Source organism: Pelmatolapia mariae, linkage group LG3_W (genome assembly GCF_036321145.2).
Source record: "Pelmatolapia mariae isolate MD_Pm_ZW linkage group LG3_W, Pm_UMD_F_2, whole genome shotgun sequence".
Taxonomy (NCBI): Eukaryota; Metazoa; Chordata; class Actinopteri; order Cichliformes; family Cichlidae; genus Pelmatolapia; species Pelmatolapia mariae.
This window is the reverse complement of record NC_086229.1, coordinates 10,815,024-10,831,965: the sequence shown is the minus strand read 5'-3', so window position 1 is coordinate 10,831,965 and position 16,942 is coordinate 10,815,024. Positions and strand designations below refer to the sequence as shown.

The 16,942-nt window shown below is 37.6% G+C and overlaps 1 protein-coding gene across 1 annotated transcript in view; it reads left to right on the top strand.

The window, feature by feature from the left end:
* Positions 1 to 16,942, top strand: part of LOC135932478 (NACHT, LRR and PYD domains-containing protein 12-like) — a 67,281-nt gene that overhangs the window by 44,057 nt on the left and 6,282 nt on the right. Inside the window, exons 9-11 of the mRNA XM_065469961.1 lie at positions 249 to 422; positions 11,862 to 11,908; positions 12,057 to 12,600. Coding sequence (XP_065326033.1) covers positions 249 to 422; positions 11,862 to 11,908; positions 12,057 to 12,600 — 765 coding nt within the window. The remainder of the gene's footprint in view (positions 1 to 248; positions 423 to 11,861; positions 11,909 to 12,056; positions 12,601 to 16,942) is intronic.

Here is a 16,942-nt window from a genome sequence, read left to right as displayed (position 1 = left end):
AAAGGAAGTTCTTCTTCCCACCATCACCAAGTGCTGCTCACAGTCGATTGTCTGATGGTTGGGGGTTTCTCTCTAATATTGGAGGCTGTTACCTTACTCTGTTAAACAGCTTGAGATGATTGTTGGTGTCTGTTGGGAATTGTTACTTATAAATAAAGTTACATTGAACGGATATAAATGGACAGATGTTATTGTGACAAAGAGAAAATGATTGTTGACAGATGGATTGTTGTTTTGTGTGTCTGCAGTCTGTCAGGCTGTCTGATCACAGAGGAAGGCTGTACTTCTCTGGCCTCAGCTCTGAGCTCCAACCCCTCCCATCTGAGAGAGCTGGACCTGAGCTACAATCATCCAGGAAACTCAGGAATGAAGCTGCTGTCGGCTGGACTGAAGGATCCAGGCTGGAGACTGGACACTCTCAGGTATGAAGAATGTCTAATAGAGGAGGAAGAGCTAGAAACATTTCCTGTGTCCCTCACTCACTTCCTGTTTGTTTCCTGCAGATGACACATGAACAATCACACATTCAGGAATATTTTCAGGGACAGACACACTAGTCTAGCTGGATAGTACATGGATATTTATGTAGGGGGTCTCCAAGGAGTCTGTTTGCAGGAACATTTAGGTCACAGGTGTACCTGAGATAGATGCCACTGTGTACCTAATGAAGTGTCAGCAAAGTGTATGTTTCCCATGCTGTATGTCCACAGTCACAGTGACAGTCAGTGACACTGACAGAAGGATGAAACAAGGCTGTGAATCATTTCAGTCTATGTGTGAGAAAAAGAGGCAGACAGGAGCAGCTAACATTTGGAAATGTTACCCATATTCTATCGCGATATTTCATTTTCTTATCGTTGCCTAACATTAGACCGGTATTACCGTGAATGTGGCCCGGCTCTAGTCGCACCCAAATTCGCTTAACACCGCAGTTTTACATGTGCACTTTTTGGTGGGGGAAATTGCTGTCCATACAGACAATATTGATTTGCAAATGATTAACAAACAATCTTGTCAACACGAAGTTCTTTATTTGGAGCACATTTCTACAAGAAAGACAAGTTACTGAAAAAGTGCTTGTGCTTAACCCTTTAAAACCGGTCAGAGCGGGCACGCTCCGTTTTGCGTAACTATTTTTAAATCCCGGTAGCTCTGCAACCACGTAAGCTAGCGCAATAATTTTTTTTGCATATGAAACTGGAGGAGTTGTACTTACATCTTGTGCCATCAGCTTGTCCTAGGTCACAGTTTCTTTCCACATATAGCTTTGCAAAAACTGCATAAAAAGCGCTTGCAGCAACAAAAACATAATATTCCAGAAACACGTTTTGCCGATCCGATCAGCTGTTCATAACACTTCCTACGTTGGAATAGACGTCAGCACGAACTATCGCATGTCCACCATTACCTGCCCGAAACCGGAAGTGACGTCATTTTCGCGGAAATCTAGTTTTTTACCGCCAGGGCCTCGTGAGCCTATACTGGTGTTTTTAAAAGTTATGTTTGACTTTATGACTTTCTGTGTAGTTTCTGGGATGCTTGGGACTCATATTGCACTGCTGGAAATAGTTTATTTTGATGCATATGCTGCTTTTTTGCAAATTTGCACTATAATATTTAGTTTTGTTTTTCCTGCAGTATATAAAAATTGGTGTATTTCAAAAATACAACTATGAAGACACTCAAAATAACTTTCCTGTTGTTGGAAACTATTTTGTGCAACTTTTTTGTATTTACCGTTTTGAGGAATAAGCCTCTTAAATTTCTCTAACTAGAAATATATGTTAAAAAAACAAAAACGATTTTCAATTTTTTTCTAGTTTGTTGCACTTTTTTGCAATTTATGTAATCACTATGCACTTAATGCATACATATTATTAAAATTTGGGCTATAATGGTTGTATTGATGTATATCAACTTGAAATGCTCCAAAAATTGGCACTACAGCATGTAAAAATATAATATAAGCTCTGGCGGACTTGGTTCTATGGTAGGTCTTAAAGGGTTAAGTGCTTTTGCACTCTTTGTCAATATTGTAGAAAATATTAAACTTAATCATCATCTCGGCCTCCCCTGACGACCTGTTTGCTGCTCCCTGCCGCTTAAAGGCAGTGGGGAGAGGGGACACTTGGGCTGTGCATTTATCGCAGCATATAATGTGTTTCTGGATACACTGTGTTCACAGATTGATGGCTCCATGTCAGAGCACTGGCTATGAATTTCACACAGATCAGGCCTTAACAAAAAAGTTATCAATCGTTCTTTTCTTTTCTTATTACCCACAGCTACATCCACTTCTGTCAGGCCTAGATTGCTCATTAGGACTGGGTATCATCACTGATTTCTGTAATCCATTTCATTCGATTCAATTTTTCCTCAGACAGTCAGAAATATTTCATTCTCATTCTGTTATCTGACAACAATAACAGAAAAATATGTACTTGAGTGCACATTTATTGTGAATTCAGCTGTGAATGTAGAGTTTGTCAGAATACATCATGGTCACACAAATCCTTAGCAGAGCAAATTGGCCTACTTAGCATTAGCTGCTTAAGTTGTAGAAAGCAAGGCAAAACAGTATTAGCATTAGCTACTAATGCAGCCTACTTAGCATAAAGTTTTCACATCGTTATAACGCAAGAGAAAAGTGTCACTCATGGCAGCCTATTTAGCATTAACTTCTCACATCATTATGACACAAGAGAAAAGGGTAATAGCGTTAGCTACTAATGCTCATCCAGCTCAAATTAGCTTCAGCTGCTCACATTGTTATAAGGAAAGAGAAAACGATATTAGCATTAGCTGGTAATAATTATTCACCCTTGATTAGAATTAGCCACTAATGGCAGCATACTTAGCATTAACTCCTCACATTGGTTTAATGCAAATGATGCTAACTTGCATTTAATTAGCATTAGCTAATAACAGCAGTCTATTTAGCAGTAGCTGCTCACATTGTTGTAAAGGAAAGGAAAACGATATGAGCATTAGGCGTATTTGCCTTAAATTAGACGTAGGTGCTAATGGTGGCCTACTTAGCATTAGCAGCTCAGATTGTTGTAATGCTAGGGAAAAGAGTGTTAGCATTAGCCGTTCACATTGCATTACAGTTAAGGGAAATAGTGTTAGCATTAGCTACTCACATTGTTGAAAAGTAAGTGTTAGCATTAGTGCATAATGCTAATTCACATCAAATTAGCATTAGTTAATAAGAGCAACAAATGAATTTTGTTATTAAAACCAGCTGTAAGGTTTATAATGTTGATTGTCATTTATGCTTAGAAATATTTACTCATATAATGGATTGGATTTCATATAGTGCTTTTCAAGGCACCCAAAGCGTTTACAATGCCACTATTCATTCACTCTCACATTCACACACTGGTGGAGGCAGCTACAGTTGTAGCCACAGCTGCCCTCCCATACGGTAAAAAAATATATTTTAAAATACATTTTGAAATATATTTCAAAATATACAAAAAATGGCCAAAAAATATATGTGCTAAAATATATTTTAAAATATATTTATATTTTGAAATATATTTTAGCACATATATTTTTTGGCCATTTTTTGTATATTTTGAAATATATTTCAAAATGTATTTTAAAATATATTTAAAAAATATATTTATAATATATTTTGAAATCTGTTTTAACACATATATTTTTTGGCTGTTTTTTTTATATTTTGAAATATATTTATAAAATATATTTCAAAATACAATTTAAACTTATTTAAAATCATTCAAAAATATATAAAATTAACCCTTCATATATTTCTAAGAAACCACATTCACATGTAACAGCTGAAAGAAATCTTTATTTGATGTTTAAAACATGCATATAAATCAAGCAAGGAATATTCATTTTATAATTTTATTCTCATTACATACTTAAACATTCTAAAAGAAACACACACATACACATATATATGTGTGTGTGTATATATATGTATATATATATATATATATATATATATATATATATATATATATATATATATATACACATATACACACACATATGTGTGTGTATATGTGTGTGTGATTGTATGAACATAAGTCAACATACTTAAAATGTAATTTCTTTTCCTTTTCCAGCAGTCTCAGTTCCCCCAGCTTTCACTGCAATCCTCAAAGCCCTTCTGCACAAATTGGGAAACCTCTTCCTTACCGCCACTGTAACAAACAAAAGTCACAGTTCTATTACTTTTATCAGAGTTAAAATAAAAATATGATTTATGTTAGCTAGCTTAATTTAGCAAACAGATATTTCTGTTTATATAGATACAGATATTAATACAGATATATTTTACACATAATTTTACCTCTTTTTTTTCCTAGATGGAAAGTCTATCCAGTTCACATTACAGTAATGCTAACACCCCTTTTGGTCGTCTCTCCTTACCCTCCAGCATTCATAAATCTGTTGACCTTCTTTGTCTGAGACCAACCACTACAATGCATCATCACCTATTTGTATTGGTAACTTACTTTGCAACCTATTGTAATGGTTGCAAAGTAAGTTACTTGTGCTGTATGCAATTTTAGATACACAGAAAGTCTTCACTTACTATATATGGCTGTCATAGTGTCCTTATGAAGGGCAGTTCTTCACTCTGCGCCGAAGTCCGTTTTGCTTTGTCCTCCTATAAAAAGCATGAACATTTGAGTGTTTGACTAGTTTTAGATTTCCAAAAATCTGATATTTGTACAACTAAACATTTGAGCTACAATGATATGCTATTGAGAGATACTTTTATGGGTACTTTTTGGTAAAGAAACTGGTGACAGAGTTGTAGGCTTTTTAGAATACTATTAGCTAACCATTTGAACTGACTTTCAAAGCTGTTTACCTTTTAAATTGCTGTGGATCAAAACCTCCAGTGGGAAGGCGGCCATTAGAAGAACACGCACCATTGAACCTGAAAATAACAAAAACAAACAAAAAACAGAACAATATATAAGAGTCAGGTAATAAATCTCTTCTGAAACAATATAGTTCATTTTGGGTGAAAAACAAAACATTCCTCTAAAACATATATACTGACATCAGCAATCAACATCATGATTGTAATTATTTCCTTTTTAGTACATCTACTGCTGTGTGCATGTGTCAAGCACTACGACTGTATCTATGCATATAAGTTCACCATATATATCCTGCAAAAATGTTTTGTTATAGTCAAAAAAGGCAAACAAACAAAGGCATTCAATCAGAGGTGAGAAATTAATTGGGAATATCAATTATAGGTGAACTATTCTTTACCTACTAGCAATCATATTTGAATGTAAAATAAAATAAATATGATGTAATTAAAATGCACAACCTACATTAAGGAAATCTGCATTTGTATCCACAGGCTAAAAGTAAAACAGTAAATGTGTTAGTAATAGTACAGGTATTTGTAAAAAAAAAAAAAAAAAAAAGAGGCAGTTACTGTGACTCTTCTAGTGGGATGCTAAATGTAGAGATTTATATTTACAGTATAATACAGCATGTACAGGTATCTGTGTTGTGAACTGTAACTGAATATTAGAGAATCTCGGAGAAATTACATGTATTTATTTTTTGAATTTATCAATCATAAAACCGTCTGTTTTGAAGGCCTGTTACGATAACAACTTTTTGTTGGTTTGTATATTGCCCCATAAACAATTGCGACAAGTTATGTCATTGTCATTTTAAGACCATTTTATGTCTTTGAATGTATAATCATAATATAACACCATAATAATGAAAGATCTACACACTTTCAATTGACAAACCAACATCTAATTCTAAAAATATTTAGATCATGGAAATTAGGTATCAAAATATTAGATACAATAAAAACTTGAATAAATAGTAAATTGTCTAACAAATAGATAACAATGTTATTTAATGTTATTGTGTTGCTATTATTATATTTTATTTTTGTAAATATGACAGATAATTTACATCATCAACAATTATTGAGATCATGTACATGTATTGTGTGTTAAGTCGATATATTGATTATTGTGATAGGCGTACTGTTTTGGTATCATAACAAGCTTGTCAAACATGCATGACCACTAAGCAATGTCTAAGCAGTAGTATTAGTCTGAATGACAACAAACATAACTAGTGTTTTGGAAAATCTGTTAGAAAACAGTTATTTCAATAATTATGATTAGCATGTGACACAGACACTGCATAAAAACTACAACAACAAATACTTACTTTAGGAGGATGGGGGAGGGCAGCATGAGGTTGAGACTTTGACATCTGTAAGAAACAAATTCATGTATTACAAACAAGTCACTTAAAAATACAATAATGTGGCAGACTGTTCCCTGTTCAGATGCAGTGTATAAGTACAATCAGGGCTGTCACAACAATGGGGTGGGGCCAAGTGGCTGCAACCCTAGGTACAATGTGCAGGTATATATAATTACATATAATATATGTGAATAAAGCAAGAATCTGTTTAGGTTAGTCACTGTGCTGACTGATGCTTGCTAGGTTTATATGATTGCAAACTGCACAAAAACAACAACAGCAACAACATTAATGACAATGACAAACAAAATTACTTACATTTATGTAAATCTCACATCAGGAAGATCTGCGTTCGATTTCATGGGCTGAAATAAATAGGCAGAAACATTACTACTAAAAAAACAAAAACTCTAAAAAGTCTAAAAATGACTTAAAAAGCAAGGAAATGTGGAACATTGTAATTAGCGAACATTAATAAAGCATAACTGTGCTTTGTTTCTAACTTTGGTAAGTACTCTGTAGCCAGAAGGAGAGGTGGGATTTCTGTGAAAGCCAAATTAAATGTGAATAGGTTTTGATAGTTATTGTATATAACAAGTGTAAACAGTTTTTTTTGTAATTTTTCCCTTTCTGAGAAGGTAGAATAATAAGAAAAGGCAAAAGTACATCACACTAAAATTAATTAACATACATACATATTTTGATTACCAAATTATGGAAGCGTGGAGCTGCCACCCAGGCAAAAGAAAAATAGAGCTATATCACGTTATAACTTGAATGTTTATTGTTATAACATTATGCTTTTCATGTTTGTATAATATAATATCACGTTATTACAATATACATAATCCTCACGTTCGCACAATATTGTACGGACGTGATAATTATGTACATTGTTCGTACAATGTTGTTCAAACATGTTGTTCAAACATGGAAAGTATATTGTACTAACATGATAGTATATTGTTAGAACGATAACCTTTTCACGTTATAACGTGATATACTTATATTTCTCTTTTGCCTGGGTGGCAGCTCTACGCTTCCGTGCCAAATAATCGAGAATAAAGTAATATTATATGAGAAAAGGCACCTGCTAGCTTGATGATGGAGGCTTCATAGACCGGCCACCCGCCTTTTGGCTCCTTGTCGCCACTCCACCAAATAAAGGTCCGTTTCCTCCATGCCGGCTAATTATTCATCCTCATTAAAATCTCGTATATGTTCAGTTGGCAGAATTGAGAATTTTACATCTTCCAACCACCTAATTAACGCGAACATAATTGGCTTGTTTCTTCCCGTCTCCCGTATCCGGCCGTTCCTCTCACTGTCGGAATTCGCGCCTCAGAGACGTCGTTATTTTTCAAAAAAAAAAGAAAGAAAGAAAGAAAGAAACAGCAACAACTAATAAAGAGAGTTTTTGCACGTTCATTGCACATTTGTGGGAATGTTTAAATATTAAATTTTTATTAATTACTTTTCATTATATCTTTATTTTTTAAACCACCATGGCAATGCGCATGCGCATACTCTCCTGCACGCAAAGGGCTTTGGCGTTGACGTAATGTCGCAATGCATTGTGGGAGCACAGCACCATCTTGGCTGGTCACAAATCAAAACAAGATTGCTACGAACCATTCTGAAACGTAGCTGAAAAGAAAAAGGACAGTATAGAGACAGATTGTGTCCAGATGCAAAGAGACGGTACTTGATTGGTGAAATGTGGACCTGTATGGAATATAGCCGTGGAGTAGAAACCCTGAAGACCAAACCGCTATTGACTTAGCATGATCTACTCTCATACCTTGTCTGTGGAGTCAGCGCATACACGGCGCACCAGTTTTGCAATTATAAATCTCTGGAGGCACATCCAATTCACCAAGGACTGGGTTCAAGATTTGGCTATTTTTAAGCCTCCACGTTGTGAGTACGCCGTCATTCAAGCAAAGGTAAGTCAGCTTGAGTACTGCGAGTAAAATGTGTTTGATTCCCCCTGAACATTCAGATTAGTGCTAGCATAAATTCATTCATGAGTGGGAAATTACAGTGAGAACATGTGGAGGCTCTGTTAGAGGGATAACATAGTGAGTTCAGTGCATTGATGTGACATTGTCCTGAAGGATTTATTTATTCTTTATGGTTAAAGAAATTGCCCTAATTAATTCATATTTATTATAAATAATCCTAATTACACATCTTGCTTCCTTGTTTGTGTCCTGTGTCACTAAAAATACATTCTGTTTTAGTTTTATACATTGATTAATGACCTGCAGAATCTCCTTATCATATTAGGTGTCCATAATTGTCATTTAAAGTCGAACATTATGTTTTCTCCCTCTTGAAAGTGATTACATCCTTGCATTACATACTTTAGGCTCATTTTTTGCTGCTAGGTTTCTAAAAAGAAACAGGCAGATTTAGAATATAACATGCAGCGTTCTATAGATAGATACATAAAAACACTTTATTTGTTACATTTATGATAAATGGATTTGAAAGTAGATAAAACACATTTGTGTCGGCCTTGGCTTATTAAAGCTCTTGTCTTTAAATGAACTTTGTCTGTGTGTGTTTCAGGTACTGCACTCTTAAAGACTGAATTGCAGCATTGCAGCCACAGGTCATTGTGAGCATCACAGGGAAGGTTGAAGCCGCCCACTGCACCTGTATGGCCGGAGTCGTGGAGACCTGCACCCATGTCGCTGCTCTTCTGTTTAATGTAGAAGCAACAGTGTGGATCTGTGGCACAAGGACTTTTACAGATGAACCTGCATACTGGGTTTTGCCTGGTAATATGACCAAGATACAGCCAGAGGTTGGCCATAAGATAGACTTCTCCTCTTCAGCTGCCCAAAAAAAGGTTCTTGATCAAAACATAAACAGACCATTCGTTGTGACAGGTAAAAGAAGCCGTCCTCAAAAAAGAAAAGTTCATCCTGCTACTGTGGAGGAGTTGGATCAACTGATGGGACAATATTTTTCCAAGCATAGTTCTGTTCTGAATAACCCATAATGTTTAATTTAGGGGGCCATGTAAATACTTTGCATTTACTGAATATGTACTTACTAAGTACCACTGTTCAAAAGTTGAATAAAGAAACAAAGACACGTTTGCCTATTTTTAATTAAAAGCACTTTGTAGAACATCAAATCAGTTAAAATGTAGAATCAATGTTATGTATAGTTTACAAATGACAAAATGTTCACATAAAAAAATGACAGCATGTAAATAATATCACCCACTACTAGCATTCTGTAATTTACTGTCTCTTTTGAAAACGTATCACTACATAAACAGCACAAGACTTAAAAGTATTTAACAAGAGCATTTTTCCCTGGTTTTACTATCACACTGGGGCACATGTTCACCAAAACGCAGCAAACCTTTGCCATCTTATCCAGGAGGTTCACCTTTTCACCCTCACATGGAAAAAGTAATCTCATTGGCATGGTGGTATGTGGCATGTAGTTTGAAGCAGGGATTTCGTAGTGCCCCATGTGTAGTGTTGGAACCCAGTCAGGATGTGTTTCATTCATTTCATAGGCTGGTTTGCTGCAATAATGCCAAATAATTAGCAACTCTATAAATAGAAGGTAGTTCTGCATGTTTGTTCTAAGTTTGTGCTATGATCTCAGAGCGCATTGAAAATGAAACTAACAGGATATAAAGAATAATATGAACTTATTTAGAACTTACCTGAATGAAAATACTGGAGCACACCAACAGATATCTGGGGATGGTAGAGAACTGAATATCAGCTCGTCTCACAGCTGCTATCCAGGCTAGACGCCTTCTTTTGGTAACATCCAACATATAAGCTCCCTCATGATGCTTCCAGGTGAGGAAACAATGAAAAGAGAGCCTGTTTTCAAGCTTATTCCTTTGCCGGTAGTGCAATCTAACATTACAACCGGCCACACAGCAAGCATTTGTTTGGCCTGCTAATATGGCGCCTCGACCAAAAATCCTGGCTACGCCCCATCCCATAAGATCACGCTCCAGAGTCCTATTAACGTGCTGCATTTTTAACTCTGACGGAGATGGAGAATGAGCCTATTTCCAAAAAAAGTAGAGTGTGTTCCTTTAAGTACTCTATTGTAAATATTGTCAACAACTAAAGTGTACATAGCAGTTGTTGTATCTTGTTTACTGTATCACTGACAGATAATTTCAAAGTCACTGAACGCTACATTATAGTGAGATATTGTGTAATGTGAAATACTGTAAGCAAATAAATAAACAACCTAATTCGTGATAGACCTTTGACTCTGTTTTGTTTGAATCCAACTGTTTTTTGCAGCTGTGCATAAAACATGTTACTTTTAGTATTATTATCATTATTGCACTAAATACATTTTAAATAAAGGTTGGAAATGTATTTTATTCACCCTAAAATATGTTTTGAAATGTATTTTGGTTTGAAAGAAATATATTTTCAATTTCAAAAATATATTTTTTTGGAGCATCACAAATACAAAATATATTTACCATATATTTTAAATATATTTTGGCCAGGAAAAATGTATTTTTTTACCGTATGGGCTGGGGCAGACTGACAGAGGCGAGGCTGCCATATCGCGCCATCGGCCCCTCTGGCCAGCCATATATGCTTAGAGTTTTATAATCGATTGCATAACGACGGAGGTTTGATCCTTAGTAGTGTGTAAAGACTCTGTGTGCCTTCCAGAGTGCTCTGGCATGCACACACAACTTGGGGCCATGAGAGAGGTCGAACCTTCTCTTACTGATTTATGGTGTAGGAGGACACCTACTCTGTGTCTGGTTAAGTATAAGAGCCATTTGTTTAGATGGACCGCTGGACTCTTAGCACCAGCTTTGGGGTCACAGGGTCACATCTGGAACACACACACACACACACTATGCACAGACTGGTACTCTTTGTTCATACCTGTGTAAGACGTCATATGTTAATGAACTTATGCATATTCATGTAAGCTCAATAAAGAGCAGTGTTACGAGGGAGCAGACGAGAGCGACTGAGGTCAAGTGAAGGAACGGCGCTGTCACAGTTCTCTCTCTCATCAATTGTCTGGTTCCAGCGGTGGCTCTGTGCTAGACGACCCATCACCAGCTTTTTCCAGCTTTTTACACTGGTTACCAGTACGTCGTAGAATCCACTTCCAGATCTTGTTGTCTTTAAATCTGTGAATGGATTGGCTCCATCTTATCTCTCTTTAACAAAAATAATCCAAGCAGAGCCCTCAGGTCTGCAGATAAGCAGCTTCTGACCAGAACTAGCTGTAAAAACAGAGGTGAGCTTTATCGATCGCTGCAGCCAAACTCTGGAACAGTCGCCCTTCACATCAGGTCGTCACCAACACTCGACATGTTTAAAACCCGGTTGGAAACACATTTGTACTCTGTAGCTTTCAATTGTGACGAGTCTTTATAGTAATTACTGTGTATGTTTCCTATTTTATCTCTACTCTGTGCAGCACTTTGGCTCAAGCTGTTTTTAAATGTGCTGATAAATAAATGTAGATTTCTTTGAATCAAACAGTGGAGCCGAGCTTTGAGCTCAGTGTGTAACAGTGTGTGTGTGAGAGCCATGTAATGTCAATGTGTGCATGCTGACTGCTCTGACCCCTCCTCCTTTCAGGGCGGAGCCTGCTGGAGTCCGATGGTTGACACCAGGTCTGAGGAAGTGTAAGTGTGTTTTTAATGGGATTCATGAAAACAAAGCAGCACACATTCAACCATCTTCATCATGTCAGGAGTCATCATCAAAGTGTCAATCAATGAACAGATGATGGATCAATAACTGCAGCTGGATTGTGTTTGTTCTCTCCATCAGATTCCTGTCAACTCACAATCGACACAAACACAGTGAACACAAAGCTCCAACTGTCTGACAACAACAGGAAGGTGACACGTGTGGAGGAGGTTCAGTCATATCCTGATCATCCAGACAGATTTGATGTTCCTCAGCTGCTGTGTAGAAATGGGCTGATTGGTCGCTGTTACTGGGAGGTCGAGTGGAGAGGAGAGGTTACTATATCAGTGAGTTACAGAGGAATCGTAAGGAAAGGAAATGGTGAAGACTGTGTATTTGGATACAATGATCAGTCCTGGAGTCTGCACTGCTCTGTGATTGGTTGCTGTGTCAGGCACAATAACAGAGAAACATCCATCTCCTCCTCCTCCTCCTCCTCCTCCTCCTCTGTCTCTAACAGAGCAGCAGTGTATGTGGACTGTCCTGCTGGCACTCTGTCCTTCTACAGAGTCTCCTCTGACACTCTGATCCACCTCCACACCTTCAACACCACATTCACTCAAACTCTTTATCCTGCGTTTACATTCTATTCTCCTGGTTCCTCAGTGTCCCTGTATCCAGTTGAGTATCTCTTTCTGTCATAGAAACATATCAGCTGTGTGGAATTTCGTGCTAATATTTTTCCTGTTCGCTTCAGGATGCCAGAAAAACACAGATGATGAGTGAGGCTGAAAGTCCTTCATCCCGGTAGCCAACTTATTAAATAAAAAGAAAACTGAACATGAAGTAACAAATGATGTGATTTCAGATTAAAGTTCAGTTCTTTTTAACATAGAAAGGATGTACTTTTTGTGTGATGTACAAGGTAGCAGACTAACCTATAAACTGGATCTGCAGACACAGACTCAATTATTGTTTGCTTTAGTCAGAATAAACTTAAATATTTACTTTGAAAACACTGCTTTTTGTTTCTGCAGGGTTGATGAGTTCAAGATGATTAAAACTTCCTGTAAGTACTCAAACTGTCCTCCCATCCGTCAATCAAGAACAAAATCTGATCTTAAAATGGACCAGTGTTAATGTGGTCGAAACAGTGATAATCCATTACTGTCAAATGTGTTATTACATTGTAGTGGAAGCTTGGTAAAAAAAGGAAAAAAACCATGTACTCACACCTGTGAGTTGACATTCCACCGTATCACACACTTCTATACTTCTGTTTATCTATCGTGATTGTTTTTTTAGTTTTTTGTGAGCTGCACAGTTTCAGAGACGGTTTTCAGGTTATAGCAGACTAACAAATCCTCTTAAAATTGGCTCGGAAACAGGAAATCAAGGGGGAAAGCTCTGAAACACTAAAATATACACCCCTCGTATGCACATCATGAAAAGCTTGAAGGGGAGCGAATCAGAATTTAAATCACATTATTTATTTGGACCAATCCCCAGAACTATGAGCACACATCATATGGAGGAAAGCACTCAAACATCCTGTTGCTTAAAATAGTTTTTCTGCAAAGTGATCTTAGCTGTTTAAAATGCCAAATTCTTCCGATCTTCTCATTAGGTGTTTCCAGTGTAAAACCAGACACGCAGCCTAGTTTGTCAGAGGACAACACAAAGATGATCAAGGTGAGCTTTCAGATATTTGAAGACTCTCAAGCACAGTTTGAACAAGCATTGGTACTTTTTCTTAACCCTTGTACAACAAACTGTCAGCACATTCATCATGAACTCATTCATCACTGTACACGAAGGCTTTGTCAGAGTGCATTCAGGTTTTGTTCTCATTCATAGTAAAATAGAATTTTTGGACAGTTGTTTACCATTCTTGCTACTTATTGCACAGGTGATTAACAACCTGCACAACACAAGTTTTTCTCCAAATAATGTTCAGGTATTTGTCCTAAAACCTCTAATGTTGCTGTTTTCAGTCAAGTTTCACACCTGAAGTCTACAGTGAATCTGCACACTTCTTCTACAGGTAAAAATATTTAAATCTGCATGTATATGTTTGTGTTACAGCTGAAGCTCATCAGACCTCTGCTTGTGTCCATGTGGTGAACTACATCGTCCCCCCCTCTGTCCTCACACTTTTCTTCTGTTGTAGTTAAGGAGTTATTAGAAAGTTTGTTCACTGTTAGATGTGGCCTCTCATCCTTTGTGTTAAAGTGTGGGAGGCTAACCAGTTTATTGATCTGATTTATTGATCAGGTTTTCATTCAGACTTCATACGTGTGGCCATATTGATGTAAAGGCAGGAGTAGTATTATACCTGCAGCTTTTTTGCCCCCCCCCCCCCCCCCCCCGCATCCCCCCTCCCCTATCCCCTCCGCGTTCATGTGTGCGCGTGAACGGACTTTGCGCGTGAACGGACTTGTGAGTTCAGAGGTCATATGTGTTTACATGTGTTTAATAGCGTTTTATTTAATGAAACCATTATGTGTTTTAATTAAACTCTTTTTAAAGGATTGTATAGGTCTCAGAGTTCTGTTATTTAGACATAGATGATTTAATTTAACTGTTTTAGGGGTATTTTGCTTTTTTCTTTAGTGCTCTGAAACACACAGGGGGTAATAGTTTCAAACAGAAAGTTTTTCCACCTTCTAAAAACACATATTCACACACAGCATTTAATTTAACTGTTTTAGGAGCATTTTGCTTTTTTCTTTAGTGCTCTGAAACACACAGGGGGTAATAGTTTCAAACAGAATACCACAAACAGCAGGCATTCCTTTAGAAATAAACAGGGATTCTTAATTCTGCAACAGCTAGACAGAGGGGGGTTACAGTTAGACCCCCTACAGTCAGCAGAAGAGGTCATCCTTATCAAGAGCATCTCAATTGTACCGCCATAGTTTAATACAAACAGTCTCCTTTATCTCATGGCAGAGGGCCGGCGGTGCCAGGTCCATTGGAGCCACCAAAGCTTTTTCACCTTTTATCATGCCATTACACTTTCTACTGACCATCCTCCAAACAGGTTTCACCTTTTGTTTACACCTTTATCTCTGCAGCTCAGAGGTCACCTGAAACCAAGGCCACCTATATAAAAACACCCTAACCAGGCACACCAACCCTTTACATCGGCCCTTGAGAGCATAACACTTTGTTCATCAGCACGAGCATTTTACTTTTAATTTAACTAGTTTAGGAGCATTTTACTTTTCTTTAGCGCTCTGAAACACACAGAGGCTAATAGTTTCAAAGAGAGTGTCACAAACAACAGGTATTCCTTTAGAAATAAACTGTGATACTTGTAAAAAAAAACACATATTCTTTCCGCATCACTAGCCATTTCACCATTTTATTTAAATATCTGAATGTTAGGTTAAGGCTGTGTGCAGGCAGGAGTGGTGGTAAGGAGGACCCAAAGTGCAGACTCTCGGAGGCAAAAAGGTGAACTCAAAAACAGCTTTAATGCTGAACTCAAAGTAACAAACTTCCAAAGTGCAAAATAAACTCAGGCAAGCAGACAGAAACACACAGCAAAACAAACCACTGGGTCATCGACCCAGTGGTTTGTTTTGGTCTTTTGAGTTTGTTATTTCATTATATTCTAGTTTTGCTTTTTGGGTTTTTGGATTACTCTTAGTTTAGGTTCTCTGGGTGGGTTCTGTTAGAGTTTTAGTGTTCTGGTTTTCTGTCTGTGATTCTGAGTTGCTGTCTCCCCTGTTTGCTGTATCCCCACGTCCAGTCAGTGTCTGCCCTGGTCCCACGTCTTTGTTCCCTTTGTTATAATGCCTGCCTGTGAGTCTGTTATGTTTCCTGTTTTACTTTGAAAGTCCATGTCTCATGTTAGTGTATCTGGTTTTGCTCTCCTTGTCTCGTTAGTCCTGATTTGCCCCAGCTGTGTTTCCCTCCTGTTGCCCATTCCCTGATTGCTCCCTCTGTGTATTTAAGCCCTGTGTTTTCCTGTGCTCTCTGTCGTGATCTACCGTTTACTATGCTGTGTGTTTCTGTCTGCTTGCCTGAGTTTATTTTGCACTTTGGAAGTTTGTTACTTTGAGTTCAGCATTAAAGCTGTTTTTGAGTTCACCTTTTTGCCTCCGATAGTCTGCACTTTGGGTCCTCCTTACCACCACTCCTGCCTGCACACAGCCTTAACCTAACATTCAGATATTTAAATAAAATGGTGAAATGGCTAGTGATGCGGAAAGAATATGTGTTTGTTTGTGTTTTTTTTTACAAGTATCACAGTTTATTTCTAAAGGAATACCTGTTGTTTGTGACACTCTCTTTGAAACTATTAGCCTCTGTGTGTTTCAGAGCGCTAAAAAAGTCCGTTCACGCGCACACATGAACGCGGAGGGGGATAGGGGAGGGGGGCAAAAAAGCTGCAGGTATAATACTACTGGCAGGGGAGGTGATCCAGACTGAAGAATAGAGATTTACAGGGCAGCTACAAGTATTTAAGTATACCACAAGGTAATACAAACTATGACAAAGATGCAGCACGGTCAGCCACAGCCAAATACCTCCAGAAAGTAAGACAGGTACAGACAGCTGAATGGTAGGATATCAATAGATATGCACTACTGGTCATCAGATACTGGAATAATGAGATGTTGGAAGCAGGAGATGCCACTTAGCCAGACCTTGGCCAGGACTTGAACATGCACCTGCTATTTTTGGCTGCAGGACAAGTGGAAAGTTACCTAGCAACAGGAGGTGGGGTTACCTGCTCTATAAGGAAGGGCCAGAGGAACCACTTTCTGTCCTTCTCTGTGTAGCTCTGCTGTCTGTGCTTAAGGCTGTACAGCCCGGGGTTTTACTTTGCTACGTAAAACTCTGGGCTGTTGCTGTTCATATGATTCAGTGCATTTAACTCTGTACCAAGAATTCTACTCTTTTTCAGAGGATCTTTTTGAGTGTATGTATTTTAATTGTATCTTTAAAAAAGGGAAAAAAAAACCGAACCTGGATCTGCACTGTTGGTGGGTTATCATATTGGCTTCAAAATATGA